This window comes from Theobroma umbraticum, unplaced genomic scaffold (genome assembly GCF_002168275.2).
Source record: "Theobroma umbraticum cultivar Fairchild unplaced genomic scaffold, ASM216827v3 scaffold_204.0, whole genome shotgun sequence".
Lineage (NCBI taxonomy): Eukaryota > Viridiplantae > Streptophyta > Magnoliopsida > Malvales > Malvaceae > Theobroma > Theobroma umbraticum.
In genome coordinates, this window is record NW_018397267.1 from 5,618,131 (window position 1) to 5,639,796 (window position 21,666).

The following is a 21,666-nucleotide window of genomic DNA, read 5'->3' on the forward strand; positions in this document are numbered from 1 at the left end:
TTAAATAAGATGTCTCGATAGGAGTAGATAAATACATCAGCAATCCAATTTAGTGTACTACCATACCTTTTCAGATGCCCCTAACAGTTGATCTTCATCATTTATCTGGTCACTGACATCATTTACTCCTGCACCTTCTCCCATACCAGTTCCACTGGCATCTTGAGTCATATCATGACTAGTGTCATCTTCCTGGTCCTTGGGTGAATCACCAAACCCTTTGGCAAACAATGCAGCTAAGATGTTTGCAAGCCCGTGAGTAACTATAGACACCTGCACACAAGTACAAAGATAAGAGTCTTAGAAATACCAAAGAATACAACAACTTTGATAAGTAAAGATATATCCAGCCTTCTTGTAGAACAAAAGGCACAACTACATTGTGCCACCTTGTACGATAAGTCCAATTACCTATCCCTCCTTGAAACTCCCTCCAAAGGGGATAGTTGATTTCAATGAGCCCAACCATTCTACAATATGTTTATTAGGTTGCAAATTCAGAAACAGAATGCATAAAAAGCTTTTGATGGGGTGAAAAGAAACTGATCATGGTTGCTCTGTCACTTAAGCTTGAATCATGGCCTTCAACTTACAAGTTATGCATCATTTCAATATGGAGAAAGCAAGAAAAAATAAATTAAAAGTACTCATAATGAACCAGCTTACTGTTTTATGCATAACTAAGAAGTCTTCAAGGAAACCATCACTAAAGCTCAATATTAGGTCCACTGAGGCATGTATGTGCTCCAAGAGTGCTCCAATATGGAAAGACTGACCAGAAACCTTCATGCTAGAATGATTAAACAGATTCTCCTGCCACCCACAGAACTAAATCATAAGGCAACCTAAAATAAAATAATACTATCTGTAAGGAAACCTTCCAAAAAACAGAAATATTACAAAACTTACTGCAAAATGAATTGTTTCAAGAAGCTTTTCACATAGTGTATCCACTCCCAAATTTGCTATAGTTGATTTAAATAGGGACTCCCATTCTGTTATACTCCCTGATGGTGCTTCAGGTTGAGAACCATGATTATCTAATGAGCTTAACTTTTGCAACACATCTATAACATGTCTAGTTGTTCTTTCGAAGGCATCACCGAACTGAGCTTCAAGTTTCGGACACTTCTCACAGCAAGAATCAGCTAGCTCATGAAGATATTTGGATTCATTTCCCATCTCCAAAGCTAATCTTAACTGTTCTGCAATCAATTTCCCCTGCAAAACAACATCTTGACTAACTAAAGCTCTAAATGCACTAAACATGCATGGATGCATAAAACTATTTTGAGATAAACACACAGTGACCAATGAATTTTTTAAGTCAAATGTACCACAAACTGTACCATAACAGATGACCAATGAATGTTTTTAGTAAACAGAAGATACCTTGCTGAATCTTTCATCAAAATGACTAAGCACAGACTCTACAACTGAACTTTTCTCAAAACCTTGCTTAATAAGCTGGTCCTCAAACTCCTGAAGAACTTTGAAGTTTTGAAGCACCACTTTTTCCATCTGTTTTGAAATCACATAAGGACGAATGGTACTGGCCAACGTAATTATGGATCCATCACAACCAATAAAATAGCTGTCCAATGACTCCTGTGACAGAATTTCAATTAGACTAGAACACCCTTGTTGTGCAGGGACCAATATTCTAAGAAGAAAATTTGTGCACCTTAGATTTCTTGAAAACTGGAATAAATCCTTCAATGAAACCAAGGATCCTATTTGCTGCAGCTTTGACCTTTTGACAAGAGTTCGAATGGGTGCCTTCTACAGTTCTGAGCAACAAAGATTCTTCAACCAACATAGTATCCAAATCATCAAACAGTTGCTGCAATATCACCAACCATTGGACTTAGCAGAAGCTTTAAAGAATATAGAACAAGTGAAAAGAAAGATTACAAGATTATGCAATACCTTCTGTTGCCACATGCAGTTAAAGGTGGCATGTTGACTTTTAGCAAAAAGACAACCACCATTTGTATCATCAAAATCAGTGCAACTTGAATACGAACTATCCAAAGCTGTGGCATATTCACGCAAGGTCTTTAATTGTCTAGCAAAATCATAGACAGCTGCTCTTTGCATCTGTTGTATAATTATGAGATGGCTAAGATAAGAGACCGACCGGGTAACCTGCACAAATTGAAGCAAAGAAAATTGTTTACCCTTCAGGTAAATGCAGTAGCTAAACTGGCAGCAGATTTGCAGCTAGTGCGTAAATAACTTGCAACTTATCATTAATCTTCAAAAGTCAACAAGTACAAAGCTTAATATGGTAAGAAACATAAACAAGTTGCAGTCATGGCCACAAATTCTACCTGCTCAGATGTAAAATCTGGATGATGTTTCAGGCGAATCTGTTGAAGAAGCTGCACTGCAGCCAAGCTTTTGAAGTAAAATTCATTGGCTGTTTTCCACTCAGAATCCAGAGTTTCCTTAGGCAAACATTTTTCTACAGCAGGAGCAACATCAGCAACTCCATTAGGCAGCCTAGTTTGTTTCATTAGCAAATGCTGTGCATCATACGAGGGCTGAAGGAATAACCAACTAGAAGGATTGGATATCTACCAAATGCCAGTACACCCAATTAGTATATAATGTAAATTTGAAACAACAAACTACAAAACCACAAAAAGTGCAATGCAATCTCTATTACCTCCAAAATTTCAAACTTGTGTCTATGTAACCCACTGCTTTCTAACAACTGTAGAAGATCAGACAATGCCCTCTTCTTTCCTAGACTTCTATTAACATCCATCCAAAGATCACCATAATCCTTAGTCATCATACCTATTCTTTTAAGCGTGCGCCACACACACTTCCACTCATTCGGGTATGATAAGCATGCAAACTGGGAAATGGGGCACTGTCTGAAGACACCTGAAATCTCTGCAAATATATTAAATTCTTAAGGATTTTCTCTGACAACAAACCAAAGTTCTCTCCTTTTATTAACTTTTATTTTTTTACAAAAAAAGCCTCCTAAACCTTTTGTCTCTTAAAAGAAATTTTAAAGGAAAGGAATGTGAGGGAACAGAAGGAAACCTTCAGACTTGACAAAGTGTAATTCAGATATTCTTTGAAGGTGCAAGTTCAGAGTGTCATTTACTTTCTGCCCCCATTCGGTATACCATGCAGACCTAGACCAAAGAATCATCTCAAAAATAAGAAAGTTATCTTGATGAAGGCTTAGATAAAATAGATGGCCAAAACTGAAAACTGTACAAACGATTGAACCTGTATTCATCATTGGACTGTGTTAGATTTAAAAAATCTTTTAACATCCTACAGCTTTCAGAGATATCAATGAGTGGCTTTGGACTTTCCGGCGAAGCAATTTTGAATCCTTTCTGCCTCACTTCTTCATTAAGAATAAGTATAAAAGGTTGCTGCAACATATCCTGTCCAACAAAATAAAAGCAACTGATAATGTTTGTCTCCAGAAATAGTTATTTAATCTTGACCAAGGATACTGAAAAAAAAAAAAATCCTCTATAACTCTCAGGGGATGCAACTTACACTGTACTTCTGTATTAGTTTCTGGATCTTCTGCCGAGGCTTTCTCAAGTTGTCAATGGACAATTGACTATCAAAACGATCCCAACAACACAGCTTCAGAAGTTCTTTCAATTCGGTCTCAATCTTTTTTCTATTAGCTTCTATCAACTCCATTACACTGAGGAAGGTAAAACATGATGAGGAACCAAATGAACATAAACATCTTGAACCAGGGTGTAGGTATTTGAAGGGCAATAACTGAAGGGTAACTCACATTGGCAAAAATTGCATGTAGAATCCAAATATGTTGTACAAAATTTTAATATTTTCCTCTTGCCACGGACTGCAATGAAGTTTTGAATCAGAATGCTTCCAACATGTACATATCATAGAGCTCAAAATTAAGAGCTAAATATAGCAACATGGTCTAATTATGATGTAAATGCCAATAAAAGGAGCAAGATGTCAAGAAATTATATAAAGCACCCATGTAAAAAAAGGTTCAGCTTTCTCTAGAAAATCTTATTAATAACAACAAATGGATAAAAAAATCCAAAAAAATGACAAAAGAAGCAAAAAGAATCAAGGTGCCACCCATTCTTCAGTATGACTGACCTTGAATAAATTTCAAGACTTCTACCAGTAATTATTTGTCCCAAGAAAGCAAAAAGAAGTTGAAGGCGTTTCCTGAATTCACCAATGCTTGATGTCTGAATGAACTCCTCCAAGCTGCAAATTCTCTTTGCGTTAGACACAGCACTTGCAAACACAAATATAGAAGTAAATAAAAGTCAGAACATGCCTTTGAATTGTAGACTGATCATGTCCAGCAATATCAGAAGAATGCCTTGGATGAAGAACCGAGAAAAGTGGAAACCATAACTGCAATGAAAATAGTCACAAACTTTCAACTAAGTGAAAATGAAAACAACAAATAACTTAGCCCATAAGAAGAGAAAAAGAGAAAATCCCAGCAATGTTGGGAGCCTATGTACCATAAGCAACCTTGAACTCAGGTATGTGTAAGAAAATTATGTTGGAAAAATGAGAGGTTTGGCGAAAGGACAAAACAACACTAAAGAACTAAATATCCTTCAAAGCTGAGTTTGAGCAAGCTATGTAATCTGAAGATTATATACTAAATTATAGGCACTATAGGGCGCAATTTTCCACAAAGAAATGGTAAAAGCATCCAGCACAATTATGAAAAGTTTCCTTCAACACTAGTTTCTCCATGTTTTTCTCCACCACGGGTTGGGGGGTGACTTTATACCTTAGCAGCATTGATGTCATACTGATCCTGAACCTCATCAAGCAACACAGGCCATGAGTAGAACTCCATTTTTTGCCATGAGCACACCAGAGAAATAAGGGGTTTGAGTTGATCTACAAGCCAAAGAAAGGGGGGAAACAGATAAACATGTCATAACAAGTACAACAATGAATCCTAAGACTTATCCAGCATTAAATACATACCAGAGAGTGAAAATTTTGAGCCATTTTCCTCTAATATCCGGATCCTGTTAAGCAGAAATTGCAATCCTGAAAGAGCCTTCAGAAACAACAACAGTTCAGCCCTCAAAAGGAGATACTAAAATCTCTGAGCAACATGTCTATCACATTCATATACAATGCAATGATTAAAATATGCCAAGCATGAAATTGGAAACTCAATTTAGAAAAATGAGCATGTTTAAGAGCCTTCAAGCCAAGATTAAACACAATCAGTGAATCATCAACTAAGACAACCATCATATGTCATTCCAAGTCAGCAAAGTGACGAATATAGAGAATGATACAAAGTGGCTAATGGATCATTTTGAACGTCAATATTCTTCACTCTCATTTCAAGTCAAGAAACATTTTATGGGCATTTTATTTTGTAAAATTTAGTCCTTTCTTCTTTGGAAGAAGGTAAAGTTACATTCCTTTGATTTTCATAGAGGTTATTAAGTTATTTACCACCAGTTTAACCGTGACCTAAAAAATAAGTAACCACCACAAATAGCTCAATAAACAGAAACCACCGACTATATTTCCTACCTTAGCTATAGGGGTGCTCAGAGGAATAGCCAAAAGCATTTCAATCACATCCAGCACTTTTTGGAGACCAGGGTGATCTTCCCATTCACTTAAAAGAGTGAGAACACGGTGCTTAAGAGTGGAGAGTAACTCCACCATTTTGGCCATTATATGAGTATTTGAATCCTAGAAATAAAAAGAACAAAATAAATACAGCTGAAAATTCCTTAGGTTGGAAAATAAGAAGATTATGTAACGAGTGTCGTATTTGTAAGATGCAATAATTTGTAAAACCTTGTAAAAATTGTATTTGCAAGCTGCTTTATGAGTTGAAGGAAACTTCTGCTCGTACTCCCAACAGAGTCGAAGTAGATGCTCCTGCACAAGTTTGGCATCCAAAGTGGAAGAAAACAGACCTCCAAAACCTGCAAATTAGAAAACAAGGTCAGGTGTTTCTCCAGAGAAGAAAATATCCTATATTTACTATAAACCACAATTTCAAACACCTTTCATCATTCCAACTCCCAATGTGTAAGAGCCAATGAAGGATTGCAATCTGTCCACATCAGTAATTTGGAAAGATCCAGGCTGCACAGAAGAAAATAGAGGCAAATAGCATAAAGTTCATAGGGAAAAAACAACTTAAAGCCAAAACACACTGACACAGAAAATAAGATCCTCATGGTAAGCACAGATCCAAAATTTATAAGAAAGATATGGAAAGCATGTCTAAGTAATAGATTATAGAAAAAACTACTAATTAACAAATTTAGAAGCATTTTTACCATCAATTATAAACAGTTATTGCACTTAGTAACACTCAATATGAAATAAGAACAACCACTTTTGACATAATTGAATGTATTTCAAGACACTCTCAAGGACAACTTACAGAAAGTATGAGATCAACAGACCCAAATAATTGATTGTGCATATTGATCATGAGGATCAGAATAGATTCTTCCATTAGGTTCCATTCGTCCTCAATATTTTCATGTTTCTCTCCATCTTCCATCTGAATTGACAACAGGCAAGTCACAAATTAAATATTAAAATACAAACAAACCAATAGATGCTGTCTAAAAGTATAGAAGCATCACCATTTTGGTGGATTCTTCTTCTGATAGCAATTCTTGCCAATCAATGAAGTTATCATTTGCAAGCAACTTGCCAATAGCTGATATATCTACTTCCATTACATTCTCAATCCTAAATGCACGAGGCCTGAACTTATAAGGTTGACCATCACGTTCTTCTTGATTTTTCCCTTGAATTTTCATATGCATCCACATGCTTGCAAATCCAGAGAAAATTTTGTCCAATAGCTGATTGAAAGTACATAATGAAGCATCAGACCAACATAATTTCACAAGTGTACATGATCAACCATAGAGAACAACTTACCTTAAAAGATGCACTATCCATCAATTTTGCTGTAGCCACAGAGTGTGCAACACGAACAAGACAATTGTTATAAAGAGATGCTTTAAGTTGCAAAATAGATACCTATTTCAAATGTGAAACTACATCAGGCACAATGCAACTTTGACAATGGAATAATAATAGTACAAAGTGACAATATGGGAAGCACAAGTACTTTTTCAGCAATGACATCGCTGGAAATAGTAACCATCTTTTCCAGCAAGATCAACTCCATTTCAGAAAAGTTTATAATGCAAGGTATGTCAAGGGAAGAAAATATCAGCAGCCTCCTTCGGTCACTGATAGAAACTAATTCAGACGTGCAGCCCCTAGGGAATCTCATAAATGAGTAAATCACCTCCTGCAAGGAGCTTCAAGTCACCCAAGGAAGCTAATAGACAAAATCTACAAACATAGAACTTTATTAACAAAGAATAAATAAACAGATACATCACCATAACTCTATCCATATTGTCCTCCTGGATTCTGTCAAGAAATTTTTTCTGCAAGGCACTCAACAGGGCAAGTGATAAGCCCAACTTCATTTCATATACTGCCACTTGAATTGGTTGGGCTATATCAATGTACTCGGAATATTCATTTAATAAACGGTCAATGAAACAGCTTGCAGTCTCCTGAGAAAATCAATCAGATAAGAATATAAAAAATATATCCAAGTAACCTTAGTGCATTCAATGAGAATTAGTGTCAAACTATTTGTAAGAAAATCTACCTGCCAGTTGCACACTTTGTCCACAATCTGTTGTAACCCCATGACTTCAATATTATTGACCAAACTCATTAAAGAATTAACAAGGACACGAAACTCATCACATTCTTTTCTCATTGCTTTGAATTTTGCAGGATCAGGGCGAAACACAATCTAAATGAAAAATAAAACTTCATAAATGAATAAATGGAAAAGACAAACAAAATGAATATAGAGCTTCAAGAAGAGAACTAAAGCAAAACTTTCCAGACCTTTCTTCGCAGTTTTTTGCATTTAATTTCAAGCTTTTCTAATGCTTGTGATATCCTGTTATCAGTTTCTTTTGAAGAAGACCATCCTGCCAAATAATTACATTCTTGCCGCACCTATAAAAGGCCACAAAAGTTAACTCAAGCCTCACACAAACAACTTCAGAAGATATTAGTAGCCACCCATCTCCAATTATACCACATTTTATTTGGCATGTGGTTCAAGGAAAAAACTCTACAGGTTTTCCTTTTCGAAATTTAAAAATATTTTTAAGAGATTGACGTTTAAAAGTTTCTAATGCTAGAATAGGAAAAGAATAATCAACACAGAATAATCAAATGTTATGAGTTTTGGGTGTTCAGAAAAGGAAAGATGACAGTTTGGAACATCCCAAAATGGAAAGGTAGACATTCAACTTGGACAAGGATAGTATGGATAATTACTTCATTTTTTTAACAAGCTCAAAATGTGTAACAGTTGTGCAGGCATATACACAAATATCCCTTTTCTGGATACTGATGTCCGTATTCATAAATGTTATTTTCAGCCCACACATCCTTGCAAGTTAAGTCACCACTGAAATTTGATGAATTAACAGCAACTAAATATCAGATAACCTTTCAAGGATATATGAAGGAGTACAGCAAGATACGTACCTTCATCTCAAGTTTATGAGAAACAATCTTTTCTTCTAAACATGATAATTTGCAAGAATATTTGCTTGCAGGATCCAGACTATCACAGCTAAGCAAGAGATTAAAACGTAATCCTCCAATATATAGCCAAGCAAAACCAAGATTCAAGTATGACTCTACAAAAAAGAATCTCAAAGTTAATCTAAAATATTTGACATAAAAACAAAGAGTGACTATTTACAGAAACAACTGAACTAAGAAGACGACAATGAAATAGTCACCAGTAGATGAGCAATTAAGATATAGTTGTCTGAGCAGTGGTTCAATGAACAACTGGATCAACGATTTCAAACTTCGATGGCTAGACGATGCAATAAGTAAGCTCACAAGTCCTATGCTTTCTTCCTGTCAGCAAAAGAAGATGCAATACTCAGAAATAACAAATATGACATATCTATGGAAGAGGAAGTGCCTAAGTAGAAAATTGAAAATCTATGTCACAGATTTAAAAAGTTTCAACACAGAAAGAAGTCTCCCATATCATATGTGCAACTGCATAGTTTTCATTAAACAGAAAGGATCCTTAGTGGGAAAATAAAAAACAAGAACAGTAGCACTTAACCACAGGTATAAGACATGTTGCACAGAGAAATATCATACCGTTACACCGTTTGGACAGGAACAAAGTATGGACTTTATGGCAGCAAACTTCTCAGCATCAAAAGATTTTTGATGTGAATATATAATCTGGAATTTAAGAAATTAAGATTTGAGCATTCTTCTTGAAAAAATAAAAGAAAATTGTAAAATTCACATAAATGAACTACCTGCTGGAAGAGAGAGCGGGCAGCCAACAAAAGAAAACTATGTGAATTTATCCTCGGGGAAGAAATTTGCCAGAGAACACATGATGCAGCCTTAAGCTTCAAACAATGCATGGAAAAATCCTTGATATCATGTGTACTTTGCCTAAATTAAGTTAAGAAGGGATATAATATGAGAATGAAAGTCAACACAACATGATCTTCAAGATTACTTTCGATTCTACACTCAAGCAAAGTAAAATGAAAGTATATTAGTAATAAATTGAATACTACTTGCCATATTAGTTAAAAAAGGACAGTTTTACAATGCATATTACCACAATATCAGTTAAAAACACTAATCACATAATCTAACTTCAAACCATAAGCAATGGTAATTGCAAATAAAGAAAGAACAAAAGCAAATGGAAAACAGAATAGAGAAGTTCTCATCCACTGTTTACACTTTACACCACAATGTATTGAAAGTACAATACAATCTGCCAGGCATTATTCTATACGTCCTAAATATTTTGAATATATTACAATGATAATAATTATCAATTAATCAATGAATCTCGTTAAAAATGAAAATAATTATCTTACAATATTTTGGCAACGCTAGCTGTTCTTACAGGCTGAATAAGTACATTTGGTAGTGGAACACTATAACCATCAATTATTGAGAAATTCTGCAATAGAAAGAAGCAAAATCATGAAAAGAGCAACATATCCTTGAAAATAAAAGTGCAAAGAACTATGATAGACATACCTTGACAAACGCAGGGCACTGGCTCCACAATAATGAATGCCACCAAAACCACATCTCAAGAACAAAACCAGAAACTTTTGCATGCACTTTAACATAAAGAAATACAGCACGTTAAGCTTCCTGATAGAAAAACACAAACAAAGACATTCACAGAATTATTCTGACCTGCATCCACTGATGTCCATCCATCATGTAACCATAGAAGCTTTTGATGCGGTACAAAAGATTGTGGAGGCCTTGTTGAATGAGTCAAGGAATATTTCAAGTCAGATTCAAGAAGGCTAGACAGACAACCTAAACCCTGTCATGATGGAAGGGCAGAAAGTTGAGTTTGCTGCTTTATGCTCTTACGAAAATAGCATGAAGCAAAATGTTGTTCACTTACTAGTTGTAGTTCTCCACTACCAACCAAAGTGAGCAATGATAGCTCTTGAAGTAGCTCCATATCCAGGAAACAACTAGCACAGTCAACTATGGGAAGTATATCCAGCCAACTGTCAAAGCCAGACCTCATGTGCAACATTTCAGAACTAAGAACACAACAAGTAGACGAAATTTCCTCGAAAATAGCATCATCAGGCCCATATTTGATCAACAATTTGCATTTCTCATATTCAAACCTTTTCAAAAGCATCTGGAGACAACAGATTCATCTCCACAAGTGTCAGATAACTGTGCCAATAAACCTTTAACATGAAGGTTTTTTTTTGTGGCCCGGATGTTTAAAATAAAGTAAAAAAAGTTTTAAAAAAATACAAACAGCACACAACCTGATACACCTCCTCCATTTGATGAGAAACATGGATTTCATCTTCGTCACAATTACCCATAATAAAAGACGACATGCAAATGCCTGAACAAAAAGGAGAAGAAAAGTAGGTGAGAAGCGTCAAACAATAAACTTTGGACACTGAACAAAAAGAAAGATGAAACATGGAAATTCCACATATACACCGTATGCAGATTACACATGCAAACTGACATAAAACAGGCTAGGGAAAGTATGCCTACTTAAGGCTTGTGGTGCCCTACAACTAGAAATTAGAGATTTTTGGGTTTATGGCTGTGATAGAATCTTGGGTTAAGCATTGGCAATCAGTTTAGGTTTGTTTCAAATGACTAGCAATGGAATCAACTTTTCTTCATCGCATTAATCAAAGCCTTCAAGACTCAGGACATAACCTGCTAGATAAGGATTCATAGAAGGAGAGTCATCAGTAAACAAGTAAATAGGAAGGTTAAGTCCAATAAAATAGCAAAGTTAACCCTAAGATCAAGGAATTGCATAAGTAAAATGCTGCAAAATACCCAACATTAATAGTATCAAATCCTAAAATTTGATATAACATAAGAGAGAGTAATGTTGAGGTCTTCAATGGCAGCATCACAAACTGCATAAAACATACAATTCAACAGCACTAAACTTCTTATTTAGTAAATAACAACAGCATGATGTTAGCAGATACATCATTAGCAATGTTACACAACGCAAAACCTATTTAAATGCAACATGCAACAACAAAAGATTAAAATGATAGAAAGCAAATAAATTTAGAATATGAAAACTTTTACAACTCTACCTTCCAATGCAAGGAAGCGAAGTTCGGGATCAAAAGACACCATGGTCTCAACAGGCAACTCATTCACTGCTATATCAGATAATTCCAACAGATCAAAAACACAAGTCATGGTAAAACAAGAAAAATAATACCCTGCTTGCATAATTTTCACAAAGATGTCAGCGTAGGTAGCATACCCTGCTCAAATAATTTTCTCTTTGTTGGCCAAACTAACTCACTAAACTGTAAAAGCTGATGCTGTTGATGATACAATTTGGAAGATGGGGGCAGAAATGGGTGACCACCATGAACCCATAGCAGTGATCTCTCCGGATGGAAGCACAATAATGAACCTTCAGCAAGATTCTTGGTTTCCTATGCAGCAGGTTGCCAAAATAATTTACCTCTCAAGTACGTCAAAGTTAACAAAGCAGCAAATTTATAATTAAAATGACAATAATAAATATAAGAAAATGGCAAAATGTTGTTCAGTAAGCTCACCAGCATATTCTTAACTGCTATTGGACAAAATTCTTTCAGCTTTCCAGCAGCTTTCAACAAAGACCGCCAAGAGATCAGCAAGCGCTCGAACTGCAATGAGATAAGACCTTCCCAAAACAATATGTGATCTTCAAGGAGATTGGTGTATAACCGATATAACAAATCATAGGAAGGAGACCCAACAAGCATATTTAGGATTTCCTCCTCCAAAACATGAAGAGTTTCCAAAAATGGTATGAAACAACGTGACTCATCTGTGTGATTATGCCTATTTTCATCATTCCACTGTTGATAACTACGTCTGAGTAGGCCCACACAGCTGATAGCATCATGGAGGGGTTTACTTGATGCATTCGACAAATGATTTGATGAAGTTAAATCAACTAATTCCAGAGAAAGCATTGGGACTGGATGCAAGTCTATATCTATTTGGTTAAGTGATATAAGCTCTTGACGACATTTAATTATACAGGTCCAAATCGGATGCCTCCATTCCTGTTCAAGTGAAGTCAAAAAATATTTGAAAAACTGACAATATGGCTGCAGTTGAAAACTGAACCAGGTAAACCATTGAAGATACAGCTGAAAATCATTTTCTGTGGCCTGTTCTATTGCCCAGTTGGCAGCAAACAACATCATCTTATTTGCAATATTTGAGTTAAATTCTGTTTTGCCATCAGAGTCTGAAGTCATTCCTTTAGAAACTTGAGGATAGATAGTCCCATATAACATCCTCCAGTCCAAAAAATAAGTTCCCTTGCATCCACACCTACGTAACAGATCTTCAACAGGACAGATACCATAGCTGATTGCAAGTTCATGTGAAGCATACTGTGCTCCCAAGAACTCCAGATATGAGCAATTCTGCCTGACATAGACCTCTTTCGAATACCATGCAAGATCTCTCAAAGTTAATGTTATTGGCCATCCTCCAGGCAAACAAAGAGCACGCCCAAGTGATAAATCAGATCTATACAACTCAGTAACAGAAAAATAAGCATTCTTTGCATAGTTGACAATGTTCACCCCTTCAGCCTCACCAAAAGATGAAATATAGGTATGCTCCCAACTTATTTGGAGGCTCCACAATGGTTGGTTGCCATTCATGAGAAGGTGCTGAAATAATTGAACCCATCGTGCTAGCTCAAGATAAGTAATGTGTACATTAAGGCGTACACCTTCAACCATAGCATAGGCATGTGCTTTGGCCATTGACTCAACCAATTTAGAACCAGGAATACCTGCAAGAACAAGAAATCTCTTCACATCCACCATTTCTAACTCCTCAGAATTGTATCCACTTCCCTCATCAAAAATCCAATACGGATTCATCATGAATATTTCAACACCTCTGTTTCGCATCGCTCGGGATACTTCACCAAAGCTTGGGTTTACAGTGAGAAACATTCGAAAATTAGAGTGTGGGTGGAGAACCACAGGTTTTCCATCAACAATTCCACACTCATTGACAGTAATTGTTCCATCTGGTTCCACCAAAGAATTAATTCTATCAAGAACCTGACAAAAAATTACAAAACCCATTAGCTAGTGAACAGGACAGTAACAAATGTATTACAAGATTTTAGAAAAACACAAAAATCTGCATACCGTCGGATTACAAAGATTTGCATTCTCTAGAACAATCCATTCTCCATTTTCTATAGCATTTATCAACAATCCCGTAACCCATTCAAACTTAGCAAAATAAGGCATTTTCTGGTGACCTTGCAATTTCAATATAGTCTTCATGGCTCTGTCCAGATCCTCGCTAGTCCATGAAATGGGCAAAACTTTTTTTTCCAGATCAGACTTCAGCTGTTTGATAATTTCAATCAGTGAAGGGAGAGACTTGTAAATGCTATTCCAAGCCTCTGGGTTCATAAAAGAAAAACTTGGCATTATGTCAGAATCCACATCAGATAAAAAAGCAAGCCATCTGGCAATTAAATCTTTTCTGTCACTTAAAAATGTCTCCATTGAGATCTCCAATAGCAAACTGCTATACTCATTAACAAAACGACCAACTTGAGCAACAACCGAACGAAAATTACGAAAAGCATTATATTGCTCAAAGCATCCAAGCAGTTCAGAAATGTCAGTTGCTGATGACAGATTTAATTCATGTAGTACATTGCCAGTAAGCTGAGCCAGCAACCTTATCAATGAAGTTTTTCCAGATGATGGAGGGCCAATCAAGATGCATAACCAGCCTTGTTGTACACAATGAGCAGCAGCTTCCAAATTGCAACGAACACTGGGCAGAACTTTCAGCTGACTAGAATTTCTGGATAGCCGCTTAAAATTTCTTTTAATAGCAACACTCCCAACAATCAAGTAATCAGAATTGAGCTGCACTCTAGGGGAAGGATTTATAGATGGTTTCACCCCAAAAATCTGTTCATAGAGCTGCGAAACTTGTCTCCGATCAGCTGCAGTACGCATTCTTTGAACATAGATGAGATTGAGAAAGCTACCAACTTTGCCTGGAGTACCTAGAATTATTTTAGATAGAACTTAGTAACAATTTTGATATGAAAAAACCCCTTGGTAAGCACCTGCCAAGTTGAAAATCAACTATTCAAAGAAAAATTACAGAACAAAAATTACACCTTGTAGGATCTGGCATGACCTAAGCACATCACGCAGATTAAACTCCCAAGGTGAGCCATTCTGAGCAAACTTGTGATACAACATGGTGTCCTCATGTAACTGTCTGTTAAATGAGATCAGATTTGACAGTACAGGATGTGGAATTGACGGATAAAGTGAGCTGCAGATGAAAAGATAATCCTCCTCAACTAACTCATCAATATATACCTGCAATGGCAGAAAATTATATGGTCAGTTCATAATTAATCCTCCAGGCATAAGTTATACATTCATTGTAGCAGTAATAACAGACCAAACCAACCTTAGTGAAACGATTAAGAAAAGACTTTGGGAGGCCTTTCCTGCCACCACCTTGACAAGAAGGATTCTGACAAGCAAAAACTCGAAAAGATGATGGGCACCTAAAAGTACGACCCAGTTCTGGAATAAAGACCTCAGCTCGATGATCCAGAATTGCGTTTAAACCCTAATAAATACAAAATATAATATTAACAATTTTCTTTTTCCTGAAAGGATTTGCAGGAGTAACTAACCAAAAAGCCTATAGCACATCATATAAACAACTCTACTGTAACAAAGCACGGCAACCATACCTCTAAGACAGATTGTGGAGCAAGATTAAGCTCATCCAGCAATACCCAACAACCCTCCTTTAAAGCCTACACAAACAAAGCAATGTTAGGTACTTCCATGTCCAATAAATACATGAAAAGCTTTAATAGCCAAAGATACATTACCTGCAATAAAATTCCGTCAGACCAAGCAAACTTCATTCCTTTATCACTCTCAACAGGCAAGTCAGACCCCAGCAAATCCATCATGTCAGTCTGCAGCAAATGCACCACAATCAGATCTACTTAAATAGACGTGTAAAAGTAAGCATTGAAAAAAGTTTGAAACTTAATAGAATGAAAATTACCAACCTGCTCAGATAAATTTATGCGCACAACTCTATGTCCCGAAAATTTTCCTAATGCAATTATCAAACTTGTTTTCCCAACACCTGGACTACCTTCCAATAAAACTGGAAAGTATAGCAGAATTTCAAGAGATAAGTAAGAAGATACCAAGGGATGCAAACTAACATACAGCCGATAGAGACACACCAGGCTTTGAAAGCTGCATGGCTCGCAACACTCGTAAAGCATTTTTCTGTGTAGTTGGTGCCAAAAACTCAAATCCACCTGCCTCACTCTTTTCAGAACCTAGAGAGCCAACCAAGTTGTGTAAGCCCTTACATATTAGGAAAAGGCCCAATAAAGTAAAATAGTTTGTTACATGGCTCAATTAGAAGATCCAGGAAATGGTTTTAAGATTTTTTCCTTTTCCAGTCTCCAATTGCCATGCTATTACAGAGTTGACTTTCCAAACTCAAGTCATGGAAGAAAAGAAGCCTCAGAAAACCACAACTTGACTAGATTACTCTTGTCTATCATACAGCAGTTTTATCTCCAAACCTGAACCAATTTTTTTTATTGCTAACCTTAGTTTCCTAAACTGACTAAAAACAAGTATATTTAAAACTGCCACAAGGTCACAGAACTCATTCTCAGTCTGAAAGAGAACTTCCACAATTAAATAAAAGCCTATACAACAACAAATTACGAATAAGAGCTTTTGTGGTATTTCAAAAACACTGCATTATTTACATTGAATAAAATAATCACCTTTCTCAATGTAAAACGGATCAATACTAAAGACATTGTCACATAGCGTGCTATCAGTGTTAATCTCTACAGGTGTTTCAAGATCACCCCAACCGTAATTCTCCATTTTTGAAAGCTTTGAGTACAACAAATTTGTACTGTCCACCTGCCGAACCCAAAAAAGCAAGAACCAATAATCACTTGGTAACTAGGATAACAGAAACGAATGGTTCAAATCAAACACTAAACAATCACTTTTGAGCAACCAATGCATCTCAAAATGGAAAGCAAGAAATATAACATATATTATTGAATGCATAATTCCTTCTAAATGTAACAACCTATCAGTAAATGATATTGGCTTCAATTTGACAGGAAAAGTGTGAAAAAAATCAGAACAAACATCTGTTTCACAGTTCCCTACTTTCCTTTACCATTCAGACACAACTTCTATAATAGATGCAATGCTTCCATTAACCTTTGTTGGTACTTTAAGTATAACTAGAGAAAGTATTTAAGCTTCAAAAAAAGAAAAACTAGAGAAAGTATTTCTTCTCTTCTTCTTGGGAAGAGTTTATGTTTAATGAAGATCTGAATCACAGAGAATTCTTGAAGAATTTGTGATTGATTATATCTTCTAGTTTCTTCACCTTGTACTTTCTCTCTTTACCATGAGAGCACTTCCAAGTACTTCATACAAAGGAACACACTAATGGTCAGCTCTATTCTGTTCTATCATTTCAAGCACCCTTTCCCACGAATTGCAGTCTTCACCTGGCATTAAATCTCAATTCAATCAAACCACATTCCTACCATTGCCATAAACCCCTCAATATTTAATTTCTAGCCCCAACTATAAAACCTTAGTATGCAGATTTCCCCAAAGCTGCCCTGCATCTGGCCTTTGACTCATTATAGATGCTTTAGTACCTAATTGATTTCCTTACAATGGTTCAAACTAACAGCTCTGAAATTATGAACAAAAGGAGAAATGATAGCAAAATCCAGTGAATACTTGTATTAACTATTAAAGAAAAGAAGTAAAGATGCCTGAGTTTCAGTTCATCTAATCAACTTTAATACCAAGGTGAATTAACTTAGTTGTGCCCATGCCAAGCCACAGCCATTGTTAGTTGTGCTACTGAACCATCTACAAACACACTCACACACAAAACATTGGCATTCCTTTTAACTACAAGAAACAATGGCAAGAAGCATAAAGACCAATATTACCTGTAGCAGTTCTAAAAGAAAAGACAAGCATCTTTCCCTTAACTCTCCACAATCCTTTTTAGAAAGACCAGTCCCTGAAAAACACAAAAAAAGAGGATAGAAATGAGCAACAAAAACAATGACAAGGCTGCTTGATAACATACAAGAGAACATAGCATCATCAACAAATTGTAAAGAAACAAAAACTACAAGAAATCAGCAAACAAATGTTAAAACAAGTGAATATTGACTATGAACGCTAATCCCACAGTTCTAACTACAAAAAGCATTTTTCTGTATAGTAGGACATGCCAATACTATCACGATATTCGTGTCATATTCTATGCATCTGTTTCATGTAGTGCAACACCTGTCTGTACCATTTGATATTACAGCAGCTATCACATAGGTGTCTCCATATTTAAAGTTAAAGTATGATGTCCACACCATATGTACATAGAACAGCCATCACCTAGGTGTTTCCATGGTTAAAGTTAATATATGATGTTCGCTCTACAAATTTGATGTTTGGCAAGGCTATCATTCTTTTTTTTTTTTTTTGATGGAGGCAACAACCTGAATTTTAATAAAAAAACATGTTGATCCATTGCTTCTAAGTTCTAGTTGAATACCTATTCACAGATTATGCTCTTTTCAAAATCATTGATGCTTTCACCACGCTTTTGCCAATTATTTAAAATTTGTTAGCAGGAGCAAGTAGAAGAAAAGTGCACAAATACAGATAAACCCATGTTAGTGGTGAGGTTCTAAGGAAACAATGGTTGGCAGCCACCAAAGGCACTAATAGATGGCATCCCAAAATAAAACAAAGCAAAGTTCATCCCCGTAGAGTAATAGCTTTAATCATCAGCAATTTAACAAAAATAGCTGTGATATACAGGGAAGGAAATAAAAAATAAGAAAAAAAAAAGGCATAAATGCATTATCAAAATAAGAAAATATTTCACTGATATTACAAGCATGTGTAATTGAAAGTAGCAAAAACACACTATGGAATTACAACAGACAACACAATATTGCAAGGGAATACCTAAACTCAGTCCGTCAAGCAGAACAAGGAAGGCACCATGAAGGAACGAATGCTCTGGATCTAATTTAGACATGTTAACAAATGCAATCCAAGACAGAAGATCTCTGACAGTGAGGAACCTCCCAATTTGCAATTGATTAAACCACTGGAAGGTACAAGAAATGAATTATATTGCAGTAAATTAGACTGTTTCAACACATCAAACATGCTGAAAATGTTTATTGATACATCATCAACCAAGATGAGTAAAAACCCTAAAAAAAAAAAAAGACAACACTTCCATGGGTTAAAATACTACAACCATAAGTCTCACAAGAAAAAAAAAAAGAATGAGGATAAAAAGAATAGAACAAAAAAAAAGAGGAACCTAATAGACTAATTTCATAACTACTAGAAGAAAAACTGAAAAAAATGCATGATAAGTAGCGAGCTAGCCACACCTCGTAGAAAACATCAGCAAATTCGCTAGTGATAGTATTATAAGAAGTTGGATGGGCGTGAAATTAATTAAAAAGGAGATTTTTGAGTATTATAATAATTCACAGAGAAAATCGCCAGGAAGTTTATGACTAAAACATGAAAAGATACTTTGATCTTGCAAATTTAATTCATCCTATACTGATTTAGAGGTATGGTTAGGAGCCAACAAGTAGGAATTGGATCAGAGCATACCTCGTAGAAGTTTACCATAGGATTAACAATGTAAGAGAGTTCAAGGCGAGATAGTCTGCAATATAACTAAAATGTTATTTAAAGGAAAAGGCTCAATGACCTTAGTCAACAACTTTTCTTGACAACTTGCATACCTATACGATGCAATATTCCTAAGCTCGTTCAAATCACCAACAGATGGAACCCATATCTCAGTAAACCGATTACGAAGAGCAGGTGATAATTCCTTTTTACCATAATCACCACCAGGATTCATTGTTGCAAGAACTAAAAAATTTTCATGAGCAGTAACTTTCTCTAGAACATCTCCTCCTTTCTCAGCCAAAGACTGCATACAAAATATTAATACCAGGTAAAAGGGGAGCAATGGCAACAAAAGAACAAGATGCCCCCAGCAAACAGGTGAAAGAATAAAATATAATCTGATATTGAAAAATAAACTGCCTAATATCCTAATATCAGCTGGGTCCAACAGCTTAAATTTGTCACGCAGCATCAAGATATAATATAATCTACTGTCTTTTAACTAGCTAAGTTGAAATGCACTACGAAGACCAAAATCCTCAAACAAGAATTACCTACCAGTTTTCTTTCTGGCTCTAAGACACTGTTCAACCTTTCCAGCACGCTGTCATCAGCCAAGGAAATTTCATCAACAAGAAATAAATCACCAGCCTTCATAGATTGCACAAGAGGCCCATCTTGCCACGTAAAAATCTTCTGCCACTCATTGTGAAGCAGAACAAGCTCCTGCTTCACCTCCTCTATAGTATCTATATCTTGCAAAGTGAAATCAGGAGTTGAAAGAAGGCCTTGTCTGTACTTATTGATAACTACATCCAGCTGGTCAAGGGTTGAGGAAGCATGACAAATATCTGAAAAAATATCCTGCAACGAACCATATTAAAGACACTTATTGTTATCTTACATGAAGCAGAAATAAGCTAAGATACCAATAGACTATTTTAACCAAAATATACTAACCAAGTCTTGAGGGAAGTCAATATGGGTTTTCAACAGCTTCAATCGTTCAATCGCACATTTGTACTCTGACGACAACCTCGATCTATCTCGAATTGGATAGAAACCCTGTTAAACATTTCATTAGACAATTTTGAAGGGCATTTAACTTTCAGAGAGTAACAACATCTAGTGAGAGAAAAGAAAACAACCCCAAGAAAATCAGATGTTTCAGTGTACTGGTGACAATTCAAAATGTGTAAATTTAACCCCAAGGCAATACTCAGCAACTGGCACACAGTAGTCTTCCCACCACCTGTTTCACCAACAAGAAGCACTGGCTCACGAAACTTATAGCAACGTCTGACAAGGAAGTACAATCTTCTCATGCTTGTAGTTAAGATCACACTGCAATGAATGAGATTATGAGTAAAATGAAATTTGACATAATCTAGCAAAACCAAGATAATACAAAACAGGTCTATAAATTTTTACTTTCCAAGACTCTCTGGAACAGTGTCCTCTCCAAGCAACTCCTGCAAAAAAAGAAAAAAAAGGATAGCAAAATGTGTTTCAGATTCTAGAACTGGTTAAAATGCTAATATTGAAAACATTATCAACCCAGTCCAGCTTAATACTAAGCTACTCACAAACATTAAACTAAATGGAGCAAGTTTAACAATATTCTTCCACTTACTGCAAATAAAACAAAAGACCGAAGGTAATGATAGAGACAGAGGTAGATAACAAGAAAGGGTCTACAACCATAAAGATCTCACAGATGTTGTAAAGAAACATGCCTACTGAGGTATGGTAACGTTTATACTTCTAATTAGCAAGAATTAACCTTGTTAGTCCTTGAGATCTAGTGATTAAAGCCAGACTATATAAATTACATGATAATATTACATTTTAGCAATGCATTACCATCATCCAAACACAAGGATTTATTGGATCAAGTTGAAATGATTCCTGGTAGATGTCTCGAAAGACAGAAAACCATAACTTCCAGCATAAATCAAAAAATTAAACAAAAATATTAAAAATTTAACAGCAAGGGAGGCAATGTTCAGCCCTACAGAGATTGCAGGAGCTGCCTATAAAAAACAGATGGAGTCACATTGCTAAAAGCTTGCAAGCTTTAAATAAAGTTAGGAACCTAACCCACATAGCCAACAACTGCATGCAAAAAATCTGCAAAATTTAAAAAAACATCAAATCTTCTCAAATTGATTGATAGAATGCACATAGAAGAGCAAAGCCTGCACCCATCATGCATTAACATGAAATGTAGTGCCCACATGCTAAA

At 35.8% G+C, this 21,666-nt stretch overlaps 1 protein-coding gene across 2 annotated transcripts in view; it reads right to left on the bottom strand.

Moving 5' to 3' along the window:
- The window catches only part of LOC110424712 (midasin-like protein), a 34,634-nt gene that overhangs the window by 3,525 nt on the left and 9,443 nt on the right, over positions 1–21,666 (bottom strand). The window contains exons 18-71 of one of the 2 annotated variants that reach the window (XM_021439359.2): positions 20,853–20,893; positions 20,570–20,765; positions 20,382–20,486; positions 19,980–20,285; positions 19,532–19,725; positions 19,398–19,452; positions 18,726–18,870; positions 17,696–17,769; positions 16,484–16,628; positions 15,923–16,021; positions 15,740–15,840; positions 15,554–15,643; positions 15,410–15,475; positions 15,118–15,282; positions 14,816–15,023; positions 13,815–14,698; positions 12,207–13,724; positions 11,903–12,080; positions 11,727–11,792; positions 10,917–10,999; positions 10,532–10,780; positions 10,312–10,447; positions 10,147–10,232; positions 9,981–10,066; positions 9,399–9,540; positions 9,232–9,318; positions 8,853–8,976; positions 8,593–8,747; positions 7,939–8,052; positions 7,691–7,840; positions 7,413–7,592; positions 7,133–7,318; positions 6,940–7,041; positions 6,636–6,860; positions 6,428–6,550; positions 6,042–6,123; positions 5,830–5,960; positions 5,557–5,721; positions 4,990–5,065; positions 4,787–4,899; positions 4,316–4,395; positions 4,129–4,242; positions 3,788–3,856; positions 3,535–3,691; positions 3,253–3,416; positions 3,061–3,155; positions 2,672–2,904; positions 2,334–2,579; positions 1,930–2,148; positions 1,685–1,843; positions 1,393–1,608; positions 910–1,221; positions 667–813; positions 67–273 (exon numbers count right to left, since the gene is read on the bottom strand). In XM_021439359.2, the coding sequence (XP_021295034.1) occupies positions 67–273; positions 667–813; positions 910–1,221; positions 1,393–1,608; positions 1,685–1,843; positions 1,930–2,148; positions 2,334–2,579; positions 2,672–2,904; positions 3,061–3,155; positions 3,253–3,416; positions 3,535–3,691; positions 3,788–3,856; positions 4,129–4,242; positions 4,316–4,395; positions 4,787–4,899; positions 4,990–5,065; positions 5,557–5,721; positions 5,830–5,960; positions 6,042–6,123; positions 6,428–6,550; positions 6,636–6,860; positions 6,940–7,041; positions 7,133–7,318; positions 7,413–7,592; positions 7,691–7,840; positions 7,939–8,052; positions 8,593–8,747; positions 8,853–8,976; positions 9,232–9,318; positions 9,399–9,540; positions 9,981–10,066; positions 10,147–10,232; positions 10,312–10,447; positions 10,532–10,780; positions 10,917–10,999; positions 11,727–11,792; positions 11,903–12,080; positions 12,207–13,724; positions 13,815–14,698; positions 14,816–15,023; positions 15,118–15,282; positions 15,410–15,475; positions 15,554–15,643; positions 15,740–15,840; positions 15,923–16,021; positions 16,484–16,628; positions 17,696–17,769; positions 18,726–18,870; positions 19,398–19,452; positions 19,532–19,725; positions 19,980–20,285; positions 20,382–20,486; positions 20,570–20,765; positions 20,853–20,893 (9,849 nt within the window). Of the gene's footprint in view, positions 1–66; positions 274–666; positions 814–909; positions 1,222–1,392; positions 1,609–1,684; positions 1,844–1,929; positions 2,149–2,333; positions 2,580–2,671; positions 2,905–3,060; positions 3,156–3,252; positions 3,417–3,534; positions 3,692–3,787; positions 3,857–4,128; positions 4,243–4,315; positions 4,396–4,786; positions 4,900–4,989; positions 5,066–5,556; positions 5,722–5,829; positions 5,961–6,041; positions 6,124–6,427; positions 6,551–6,635; positions 6,861–6,939; positions 7,042–7,132; positions 7,319–7,412; positions 7,593–7,690; positions 7,841–7,938; positions 8,053–8,592; positions 8,748–8,852; positions 8,977–9,231; positions 9,319–9,398; positions 9,541–9,980; positions 10,067–10,146; positions 10,233–10,311; positions 10,448–10,531; positions 10,781–10,916; positions 11,000–11,726; positions 11,796–11,902; positions 12,081–12,206; positions 13,725–13,814; positions 14,699–14,815; positions 15,024–15,117; positions 15,283–15,409; positions 15,476–15,553; positions 15,644–15,739; positions 15,841–15,922; positions 16,022–16,483; positions 16,629–17,695; positions 17,770–18,725; positions 18,871–19,397; positions 19,453–19,531; positions 19,726–19,979; positions 20,286–20,381; positions 20,487–20,569; positions 20,766–20,852; positions 20,894–21,666 lie in introns of both variants that reach the window. The other variant, XM_021439358.2, reaches the window with a different exon arrangement.